The 12116-nt window shown below is 37.4% G+C and overlaps 2 protein-coding genes across 4 annotated transcripts in view; both read left to right on the top strand.

The window, feature by feature from the left end:
* The window catches only part of LOC126727829 (protein NRT1/ PTR FAMILY 8.2-like), an 80418-nt gene extending 68640 nt beyond the window's left edge, over positions 1-11778 (top strand). For 2 of the 3 annotated variants that reach the window (XM_050433749.1, XM_050433754.1), the window contains exons 2-5: positions 8630-8832; positions 8915-9132; positions 9662-10218; positions 10704-11778. In XM_050433749.1, coding sequence (XP_050289706.1) covers positions 8724-8832; positions 8915-9132; positions 9662-10218; positions 10704-11538 — 1719 coding nt within the window. In that variant the 5' untranslated portion in view covers positions 8630-8723 and the 3' untranslated portion in view covers positions 11539-11778. Of the gene's footprint in view, positions 1-7287; positions 7517-8629; positions 8833-8914; positions 9133-9661; positions 10219-10703 lie in introns of those variants that run through there. The other variant, XM_050433741.1, reaches the window with a different exon arrangement.
* The window catches only part of LOC126727848 (protein NRT1/ PTR FAMILY 8.2-like), a 57008-nt gene that overhangs the window by 25303 nt on the left and 19589 nt on the right, over positions 1-12116 (top strand). The gene's annotated exons all lie outside the window — the stretch shown is intronic.

A 12116-nucleotide genomic window follows, 5' to 3' on the forward strand; every position in this document is an offset into this window, starting at 1 on the left:
CTAATAAATTAATGTCCCTACTTTTATATTAACTCTTCAAGTAATCAAGTTCAAACTTCAAACCCTCGGTAGTTGTTGAATATGTAATTGAGAAAGAAGGCATGAAGACAAAGAAATAAGAACGACACAGCTGCAGTGATGATCTAAACGACAGAGTGCACAAGAAAAAGAAGAAAGGAAAGATGAAAGAAAAACGACATCACTTAGCTTAAGTGATTGGCACGTGGGACAGCAAACACGTGAGAGGATTAAGAAGTGTACAGCTGTATTAGAGTTAGTTAGTCTGTTAAGAGTTAGTTAGATTATTGATTTTCCCTCTTAGCTCTGTTAACTCGTGTATAAAAGCAGAGCATCAGTGTAAAAACTAATTAATTCATTTTTCTCATTCTAATCAATTCAAGAATAGATTTCTCTCTCAAAATAGTTTCCAGAAGCTTTCTTTAATATGGTATCAGAGCTTCAATAGTTCATCAATGGCTTCCGTCTCTAACGCTGCTTCAGATTCTGAAACTCTTCCAAACGCTTCTGGTACTGAGAATCGTAGATCATCCAATCAAGCTCCTTCAATGGATGATGTGAATACCAATCCTTCGAGCCCTTATTTCATTCCACCATCTGATGTTGTTCTGGTTTCTCAACCGTTGATCGGTCCAGAAAATTATCTCAGTTGGTCGAGGGCTGTGTTTCTATCTCTCAGTGGTAGGAACAAATTTGGCTTTCTTGATGGTTCAATTTCTACACCTGATCTCTCCCATCCTTTGTATAATGCATGGCACAGAGCAAACACTACAATCCTTTCATGGATGGTGAATTCCTTGAACAAGGATCTAGCTACCAGTGTTATGTATATTCACACTGCAAGGGAATTATGGATTGACATGCGTGATAGGTTCTCTCAGCCAAATGTTCCAAGATTCTTTGAAATTCAGAAAGAAATTTCGAAACTTTCACAAGGTTCCTTATCGGTGAGTTCTTATTTCACTAAGTTCAAGATTTTGTGGGATGAACTTGTGCATTTTCAGTCTTTCTCTGCTTGTACCTGTATTTGCACTTGTGGTTCTCAAAGAAATCAATTGTGTGCTCAGCAAAAAGATCAAGTTTTTCGATTCCTTATGGGACTCAATGACAGTTACTCCACTGTTACTAGTCATATCTTAATTACTGAGCCACTACCTGTTTTGAACAAAGCATATTCTTTGATTTTACAAGAAGAAAAACGCAGGCAAGTTGGTCAAGCTGATTTGGTCATTGAACCAACAGCTTTATATGCTAATAACCCTAATTCAAAGGGGTATCAAGGTCATCAAGGATGGAATCAAGTTCATCAAGGCTGGAATCAGGGAGTACCTTAGGGTAATCAAGGGGGAAAGAATGGCAATGCAAAGAAGGAAAGGCCTGTGTGCACTCATTGTGGATTTGTTGGTCATGTAGCAGACAAGTGCTACAAATTGCACGGGTATCCTCCAGGATATAAGCACAAAGGGAAGGCATTGGCTAATCAGGTTTCCAGCAGTGGCAATGGATCATTTGGAAATCTCTTTTGCAACAATGGTGGCTTTAGGAATGTTGTTTCTCAGTCTATGTCCAATTTTCATAACCAACCTGATCAGATGCATTATGCACCACAATTGACCATGCCACAGCCTCAATTTAGGGCAGCCCAATCTCAATTCAGTGCACCTCAATGTCCTATCACTCAGAGCCAATGTGAGCAGTTACTTTCTTTCCTTACTTCTCAGTCAAATGGCTCTCAAGCTTCTCATCACCAAGCTGCTTCAGTTCAGTCTCCACTGAATGGTGCTAATGCTGCTACAGGCCCCAGTTCTTCCATGCCTTATCTTGCAAATTTTTCAGGTAATCCCTTCTGGTTGCCTCCAAACTTTTCCCATTCCATTTTTTCTGCACATATAGTTGATAGGCATGCTCATAAAACCAATGAATGGATCATTGACACTGGTGCCTCAGATCATATGGTTCATTCAGTAGCTTGCTTAACCTCCATTACTTCTACCATTAACACTCATGTTTACTTACCAAATGGAGAGAGAGCTTTAGTTACTCACATAGGCACAGTCCATGTCTCAGATCAACTCACTCTTTATGGGGTTCTTTGTGTCCCTTCCTTTACTTTTAATCTCATATCAGTCAGCCAACTCACTAAAACATCTTTTTGTTGCCTTGTATTCTTTGGTTCTTTTTGCTTTATCCAGGACCTGGCCAATTGGAACATGATTGGACTGGGTAAAGCATCAAAAGGCCTTTATCTTTTGCAACAAAGTCCTCCATCTTCATCTGTCCTTGCTGCCTCATCACAGATACCTACTTCTATTCCTTCTGTTAGTAATAACTCTATCAATAATGCTGATTTGTGGCATTTCCGTTTAGGGCATCCTTCTTATGCAAAATTGTCATTACTAAATAAGTTTGCATCTGGTTTAAATCCTAATAAAGCAGCCTGTTGTGACATTTGCCATTTTGCCAAACAAAAGAGGTTATCTTTTCCTAATAGCAGTCATGTCTCTAATTGTATCTTTGTTCTTGTGCATTGTGACCTTTGGGGACCCTTTTCAGTTCCAACTATTGAAGGTTACAAATACTTTCTTACCATTGTGGATGATCACTCTAGATGTACTTGGGTCTATTTACTTAAATCCAAATCAGAAACACAGGGTCTTGTTGAACACTTTTCCAACATGGTTGAAACACAATTTAGTGCAAAAATCAAATGTCTTAGAAGTGATAATGGGACAGAATTCTTTATGAAAGATTTTTTCAAATCAAAGGGTATTTTGCATCAATTAACTTGTGTTGAAACCCCTCAACAAAATGCAATTGTTGAGAGGAAACATCAACACATTTTAAATGTTGCAAGGGCTTTGAGATTTCATTCTTCCTTGCCTTTGAAAATGTGGGGTGACTGCATCCTCACTGCAGTCTATCTCATCAACAGGCTACCCTCTAAACACTTACAAAATAAAACTCCCTTTGAAATGCTCTTTCACACATCTCCCTCATATGTCCATATGAGAACCTTTGGTTGTCTATGTTTTACTTCCACACTTTGTCAAAACCGGCACAAATTTGCCTCAAGAGCAAGAAAATGCATTTTTTTAGGATATCCCAGTGGTATTAAAGGGTACAAGGTCATGGATTTCGCAACAAATTCCATTTTTGTCTCTAGAGATGTGATTTTCTATGAACACATCTTTCCTTTTGCCTCTGGATCTTCTTCTTCAATTGAGAACCTTACTGATTCTTCCTCTGTTGATTCAGCTTCACTTGTTTTGCCTCTTTCTGTTCCTAATTCTTGTTTTTCAGATTCCACCTTCTTAAATGAAAGTCCAGCTACACTCCCTGATTCTGCAGATAATGTTTCTGCAGATCAGATTTCCATTTCTCCATTACCTTCCCCAATTCCACATGTCACTCCACTTGTTGTTGATTCTGAGCATGATCTTGTTTCTATGCCTGTTTCTAGGCCTCTCAGGAAATCCATTAGATCACATAACCCTCCACCTTACCTAAAGGATTATTCTTGCAAATCTGTCACCTCCAGCCCACTTTCACCTTCACCTGGCCTCCCTTATGACATTTTCGCTTGTCTCACCTATTCCAACCTTACTAAACATTACAAGAAGTTTGTCATGGACATTGATTCCACCTCCCCTGACCCTTCTTCCTTCCAAGAGGCTGTTCAATCCCCTGATTGGAGAGCTGCTATGGATAAGGAGATTGCAGCCCTTGAACTTACCAACACTTGGTCCTTAACTTTTCTTCCTCCTGGCAAGATTCCTATTGGCTGTAAATGGGTCTTTAGGACTAAGTATAAATCTGATGGCTCTATTGAAAGACATAAAGCTCGTTTGGTTGCCAAAGGATACACACAAAGGGAGGGTCTTGACTACACTGATACCTTCTCCCCTGTAGCCAAATCTGTTTCTGTCAGGATGGTGTTGTCTTTGGCTGCTGTGAAAGGTTGGGCTCTTCACCAAATGGATGTAAACAATGCTTTTCTTCATGGTGACTTGGATGAAGAAGTTTACATGAGCCTTCCACCTGGTTTTCACAGCAAGGGGGAGTGTTCTTCTGGTCCTAATTCTAGTCCTTTGGTTTGCAAACTCAACAAAAGTCTATATGGCTTGAAACAGGCCTCTAGGCAATGGTTTGCTAAGTTCTCTTCCACCTTGTTGAATTTTGGTTTTATCCAATCCAAGGCAGATTACTCTCTCTTCACATACACTAAAGGTGCTTCTTTCACTGCTTTGCTAGTATATGTAGATGACATTTTGCTCACAGGAAATGATCCTAGCTGCATTGCTGACTTGAAGCAATTGCTTGATACTAAGTTTGGCTTAAAAGACTTAGGCTTATTGAAGTATTTTTTGGGTTTAGAAGTTGCTAGAAGTGAAAAGGGTATAAGTTTGAACCAGAGGAAGTATTGTTTGGAAATTCTGCATGATACAGGTTTCTTGGGGTCTAAACCACTTAGGACTCCAATGGAACAAAATTTACATCTTTCAAAAGATGCAGGCAAGCTGATTCCAGATGCAAGTCAGTACAGAAAACTAATAGGAAGATTGCTCTATCTCACCTTAACCAGACCTAACATCACTTATGCAGTGCATAGGTTGAGTCAATTTCTAGCTGAACCAAGAGAGCCTCATATGCTGGCAGTCAATAGAGTGTTGCAGTACTTGAAAGGCACTCCAGGCAGAGGTTTGTTTTTCTCCAGCAACTCCACAATGCAAGTAAAGGCTTTCTGTGATGCTGATTAGGCTGGCTGCCCTGACACCAGAAGATCAATCACAGGTTACAGTGTGTTCTTAGGAGATTCTTTAATCTCATGAAGGTCCAAGAAGCAGAGTACAGTCTCTAGGTCTTCAGCAGAGGCAGAGTACAGGTCAATGGCTACAACAACCTGTGAAATCGTGTGGGTTCTTCAATTACTAAGAGACTTAAAAGTTGATCATCCATGCAGTGCTCAGCTTTTCTGTGACAACCAAGCTGCATTGCATATAGCAGCAAATCCTGTCTTCCACGAGCGAACAAAACACATAGAAGTTGACTGTCACTTGGTCAGGGACAAGATAGCAGAAGGTGTAATTAAAACCTTTCATGTTTCAAGTCAATTTCAAACAGCAGACATCTTCACCAAAGCTTTAGGATTTCCAGCCTTTAGCAAGTTGATCAACTGTCTGGGTTTGATTGATATTTACTCCCCAAATCTGAAGACTTCAACTAGCCAAGTCAATGATTCTGTAAATCATGACTTGAGGGGGAGTGTTGAATATGTAATTGAGAAAGAAGGTGTGATTGAGAAAGAAGGCATGAAGACAAAGAAAGAAGAACGACACAGCTGCAGTGATGATCTAAACGACAGAGTGCACAAGAAAAAGAAGAAAGGAAAGATGAAAGAAAAACGACATCACTTAGCTTAAGTGATTGGCACGTGGGACAGCAAACACGTGAGAGGATTAAGAAGTGTACAGCTGTATTAGAGTTAGTTAGTCTGTTAAGAGTTAGTTAGATTATTGATTTTCCCTCTTAGCTCTGTTAACTCGTGTATAAAAGCAGAGCATCAGTGTAAAAACTAATTAATTCATTTTTCTCATTCTAATCAATTCAAGAATAGATTTCTCTCTCAAAATAGTTTCCAGAAGCTTTCTTTAATAGTAGTCAACCATAATTAGTTCTTAACCAACAAAAACAAAACAGAAAGGGAATCTTAATTTGTGGTATGTACGGTAATGACTAGAGAATTACACTATACAGTATACACACAAGACTGCTTTTTTTTTTTTTTTTTTTTTTTTTGAGAATAATACACACAAGACTGCTTGTTTATAATATATATGACTCTTCTTTAATAAAAAAATAATAACCTGAAAGAATCCAAAAATTTTTAAATTATAGTATTAGTTGATGCTAATGTATAGGAACTATACTACCAGAATTGGTGAACCCAACGTCACGGAGAAATAAGCATAATGATATAATTATTATTATTATTATAAATGAGTGACAGCGTAGTTTATGAAATTATTATACAATGGATCTACAAATTACTATTAATAAATTCGATTTATTATAAAAGAAACTGTTCGGATCTTGCTGGTAGGCGCACATGCAGAGCTGGAGGACTTTCTTGTACTCAACGTCCCTACTTGTCCATCCCCAGCAAAGCCTCCTCACTTTTTCCAATTAAAGCTTCAATTAGAACAGATTTCATAAAAGGCCTTGAAAGTTGAAACTTCTTGTTTATTTGTGCAGTGTGTTGGATAAACATTAACATTGCATAAGGTGAATGAGGTAAAGAATTATCCTCATCCATTTAATGTTATGATTCTGTCTCACTCTCAGTCAAAGTAAATAAAAAATTAAAAATAGCTTTCCCTTCTAGCTTGTGTGTGTATGTAAAAACTAAAAACATTGCCTTGCCAAACTTGGTTTCCTTATTCCGACTTTTCAACTTTCAACTCTTTAATTTATTTTTTTTATTTTTTATGATTACTTCTTTTTTGCTGAGGTTTTTTTTTTATGATTACTTCAAACTCTTAACTTGCTGCCTTCACTTTCAGCACGGCTCCTTGCATTTGGTAAATGATCTAGTTCACAATGGAGCCCTTTGCTTGGCTATGTATTGCCAGGAACAACTCTTTTCACAAACTTGTTAAAGTTGGAAATTTATTGTTGACACATCACTTACACATGGGTCTAATATTGATACAATTTTTATTATATACCAATCATAATTGATCATTGTGTCGGTAATTGAGAATTTTATTTTGGCTTATTGTTACTTATACTACGAAGATAAATATAAATGCTCCCTTTCCACACCCACCTAAAGCACTTAGTGATGATAGGTTATGATGACACCCTATCCTTATTTGTATGAGTGATGATGAGTTGATGACACCCCTATCCTCATTTTTCTAATCAAGACTCAAGAGTGAACACTCAAGAGCAGCAAATAAACTGGTCGTCCATTTGCAATTAGATTTCTTTTGGGCAGTAATGAGAGACTAGATATTAGCAACTAGCCCCACTCCCTTATGCAAAATTATTAAATACTTCGAGTACAATAAATATATACCCTTTTTAATTTTACTGAAAATTTAATTAGTAGAACTCACGATTACGTGAGAAAGGGAGTCTAATAATTACTCCCTTACAGCTTTTGCACTCATACACGCCGTTAGTGAGCCCACGGTCATGCTGACTTAAACTAGCGGCCATGACACGCCAAATGAAACCGACGTCTAAAACTCCTATTCCTATCAGAATTTCTCTCATCATTATCAAGAATAGTCAAAAGATTCAAAGCAAAGCCACGTAATCTTTCTAATACTAATGGTATATACGACTTTTCATATCATGGGTTGTGACCATTAGAGAGTAGATATTACAGTCCAGATTCCATATCTTGTGGCTCTGACTAAAGAATCTGTGGTGTGTATAAGAGGCATCTACTGCTTTTCTTTCTGGGTACATAGGATGAACTGTGAAGTACCAGGTTTGATGCTTTGCCCCTCATCCCAGTATTTTCATTTCCTTTTATTAATGAGTGAGTTTTGTCCTTTGAGTGGAAGGAGGATATTTGAATTGGTAAATGGTAACCTTTGGTTTCATGAATTGTAGTATATATCATTCATTCAAGAAAAAGCCAAATGTATAATTTCTGTGTCTAGTTTGTGATTTTCTTACAGTAGTTTCCAATCCCATCTACAGTTTATGTCATTGCTTTTATGTACTGTAAATATAGATATTAGACTGTGTGTAGCCTAAGATATCTTGACAATTGATTGGGGCTTCTTGATAATTCCCAAAGGAAGCAGAGAATATTCTGAACTAAATTCTAAAACTTCTAAACTTTCTTTCCTTTACTTCTGTCCTCCTGTTCATCTGTGCATATGACTATGAATCAGGATGATAATGGCTTTTCACCGGGCCAATTGCCTGCAGTTAATTTGCAAAACTACTTAGAATAGGCTCCATTTGAATTGGATTTTTTTTAGGACAAGTTTGGTGAGAAACATTCAAACTCCCCTTATATCTTTTTTCTTTTTTTATTGGATGTGAATTTTGAAAAATCCACCATTAGATTACATTTTCTTATTAATATCCTTCACCTTTGCAAAATTTCAAGAAGATCAACTAATCAATTTCTATGTCATCAATCAAATGTTTATATTTCAAGTTTTGTAGTCTTAAATTATGAATAAAAGATACATTTATAGATCGAATAATAATTAGCATCCAATTTGAATGAAATATGACATGCACGTTAATAACTTAAAGAACATGCAATTCAACAATTATATTTTCAAAATATATAAATGTGTTAATTTTTTAGTGGGTGTTTAAAGGGTTTCTCTCCAAATTAGTTTGGAGAGAAACTTTGTCCATCATTTTATAGTTCAGATTAGATATATTACAAAAGTAAAGGTATATCTAGTGCCACATCATTTAAAGTTTTAACTGACATGACAATGTATACACTGTTAGATCTAAATACTAAAATCTGAACCATGAAATTGACTCTGGAGGGGATCTGTTCCAATTTTGTAACAAGTCTGGTATGCCATAATAATTATTCTAATTAAAGTACTTTGTGCTTCTTATTTAGTGTACTATTAGCTCTACCTCAAGTTCTGAGTTGATTGGCTTTTGAGTAAATCCCCTAAAAAGAGTGAGCAAACACAAGAAGTTTCTGAAAAACCATGGGAGAAGATGATGATAAGTACACGAAAGATGGGACTGTAGATCACCATGGAAATCCAGCTGATAAAACCAAAACTGGAACCTGGAAGGCCTGTCCCTTTATTCTTGGTATATATTTTGCAATCCATCTTCTTATACTACTAGTAAATCTAGTTATGCTTTGAATAAGATGCTCATCTTTCATCAACAGGAAATGAATGTTGCGAAAGATTGGCATACTATGGGATGAGCACCAACCTGGTGCTTTACTTTAAGAATCGACTAAATCAGCACAGTGCTACTGCTTCTAACAATGTCTCGAATTGGAGTGGAACATGCTACATCACCCCATTGATCGGCGCATTCATTGCTGATTCCTACCTTGGAAGATATTGGACTATTGCCATTTTCTCCATCATCTATGTTTTCGTAAGTTTGGTTCACTTGAAACTTAGGCTTTGCAGCCTATATGTGTATTTAAGAGTCATCATGGTGAAGTGCAAACTGAGTTCAACACTCCATTCATTATGGGGTATCTGAAATTAGGAATGATTTCTGCTTTCAGTGTTAGTTAATAGACAAGTTTGAAATTACACTTCATCAGGAAACATATCCTAATGGCTAGGGAAAAAGTACAAAGATAAATAAATCTTTTCTTCCCCTATTTCAGTTCCAATATCCCTTTTTTCAAATAGATTCATTTTATGGTTCAAATTAATATTACAAATCTATAGATATATATATGCCTCTTCATTTAAAATTTTAATTGATGACTCTGCATGTACACTGTTTCATTTGAAATTGAGAGGATTCTATTCCTCTTTTATCAACTCTACCCAGGCGTACAATCATATATAATTCAGATTCTCAAAAAAATTGACCCAAGTTTTCAGAGCATTTTCTCTTTGAGTCGTGTTCTTGCTCATTAAATGATGAAATTGTTTTCAATTTTACCTAGGGGATGACACTTTTGACACTGTCAGCATCAGTCCCTGGCCTAAAGCCAACGTGTTCTGGAAAAGAAGATTGCCATGCAACAGTTACACAAACTGCAGTGTGTTTTCTAGCACTTTACCTGATTGCACTTGGCACTGGTGGGATTAAACCTTGTGTCTCATCATATGGAGCTGATCAATTTGATGATTCCGATGAGAATGAGAAGAAACACAAATCGTCTTTCTTCAACTGGTTCTATTTTTCAATCAATGTTGGTGCTCTCATTGCTTCTTCCTTGTTGGTCTGGATACAAGACAATGTAGGTTGGGGATGGGGCTTTGGCATCCCAGCAGTGACCATGGCAATTGCTGTAGTGAGCTTCTTTTCAGGTACAAGGTTGTATAGGAACCAGAAACCTGGGGGTAGCGCTCTGACACGAATGTGTCAGGTGGTGGTAGCATCCATTAGAAAATACCGGGTTGAAGTACCTGCTGACAAGTCTGTTGTTTTGTATGAGACTGCTGATGCAGAATCTGCTATTATAGGAAGCCGCAAGCTTGAGCGCACAAAAGATTTCAAGTAAGTTTCGAAATCAGTTTTCCTCACCTTCATAGCTTTGTCCTGGGGTAAGGACCTCCCATCCAAAAGGGTTGGCGTACTTTAGGAGCAAAATTAGCCTGCCCCTCTAGTTTGTCAGGATTTTTCTAATCTTCATTCTTTAGCTGAATAAAGTAACATTTCTTAATGAAGAACTGTAAATTTTCATTCTCTCTTCAAAAGCAAACAGAAAGTAAGGAAAAAGAAAAGCATAGGAATCCCCCAGTTCAATGTCTAGAATGTAATCAGTTAATGCTTCAAAATTGCAACAACCAACCCATTGCTGTGAGAATTGAAATGTAAGGATTTCATGTCCATATTGCAGATCAAACTAGACTATCCCATAATGCTTTTGTGTAAATGTAAGAGTCTTTTTTCCATTTCCTGGGTGGGTCTGTTTTCATTTTTTATAGCATCCCCTATTTCGCTGACTTATATGAATCCTTGCATAATATTGTATTCTTCAGGTTCTTTGACAAGGCAGCCGTGGAGGTACCAACAGATGACATAAAGGTTCCAGCAAACCCATGGAGACTTTGCACAGTTACCCAAGTTGAGGAGCTGAAAGCCATTATACGGTTGCTTCCTATATGGGCCACGGGTATCGTCTTTGCCACTGTCTACGGTCAGATGGGCACCTTATTTGTGTTGCAAGGCAACACCATGGATATTCACGTTGGTCCCTCTAACTTCGAGATCCCACCAGCATCTCTTTCAATATTCGACACACTTAGTGTCCTTTTTTGGGTCCCAGTCTATGATCGAATCATTGTCCCAGTTGCTAGAAAATTCACTGGTCACAAAAATGGCCTAACTCAACTCCAGAGGATGGGCATTGGCCTCATCATATCCATCTTTGCCATGGTATCTGCAGCAATTTTGGAACTTGAAAGACTCAAGACTGTTAGAAAGCACAACTACTATACACTTGAGCACATTCCTATGTCCATCTTTTGGCAAGTTCCTCAGTATTTCCTCATAGGGTGTGCAGAAGTTTTCACATTCATTGGGCAGTTGGAGTTTTTTTATGAGCAAGCACCCGATGCCACAAGGAGCTTGTGCTCTGCTCTCTCACTAACCACTGTGGCACTAGGGAACTACTTGAGCACTCTACTTGTAACCATTGTTACCAAAGTGAGTACTAGGCATGGGAAGCTTGGATGGATACCGGACAATTTAAATTATGGTCGTGTCGATTACTTCTTTTGGCTCTTGGCCGTGCTGAGTGTGCTGAATTTGGGAGTTTTTCTCCTCATTGCAAAATGGTACACATATAAAAAGCCATTGGGGACTCTCCGTTGATGGGTTACTCTGGTGGTTGAATTGAAGCGCTTGTATTGTATATATGGTCTGCTTCATTTTCTTATGCATGCAATACTATTGGAGGTTACCTTCAAACATCTCACTCTTTGTATTGTTTTCATTAGATAATATGTAAAATTGAATCAAATAGGATGAACAAAAGAAAGTGAACTACAATTTAAATTAATCCAATGTATCTCCCTTCATTTATCAATGTACCAGAAGAACTGTTTCTTAACACTTACTGTTGCACCAATGATTTTTATTTTTCCTCTGAAGCTTCCAACCAACAGTCGTTTCCTTGATGACCTGTACTTTAAATTACTTTCAACTAGTAGCTCTTTTCTTGCTAAGTCCTAGCAAAAAGTGGCTCAATTATCAGAATATGACCATTCAATTGCCAATTATAATAAATCATGTTAGTAATTGCAAATGTTATGTTGACTTATTTTTGCATAATAGAAGCTCGCACCTAAATTTTGTTATATAAGTATATAGGGACTACCAATGATTATCTTATGAAACGAATATGAACGATCTCTTTCCACAACTGTGAAAGGCCCTTTGTGATGATGAGT

This window comes from Quercus robur, chromosome 1 (genome assembly GCF_932294415.1).
Source record: "Quercus robur chromosome 1, dhQueRobu3.1, whole genome shotgun sequence".
Classification (NCBI taxonomy): Eukaryota; Viridiplantae; Streptophyta; class Magnoliopsida; order Fagales; family Fagaceae; genus Quercus; species Quercus robur.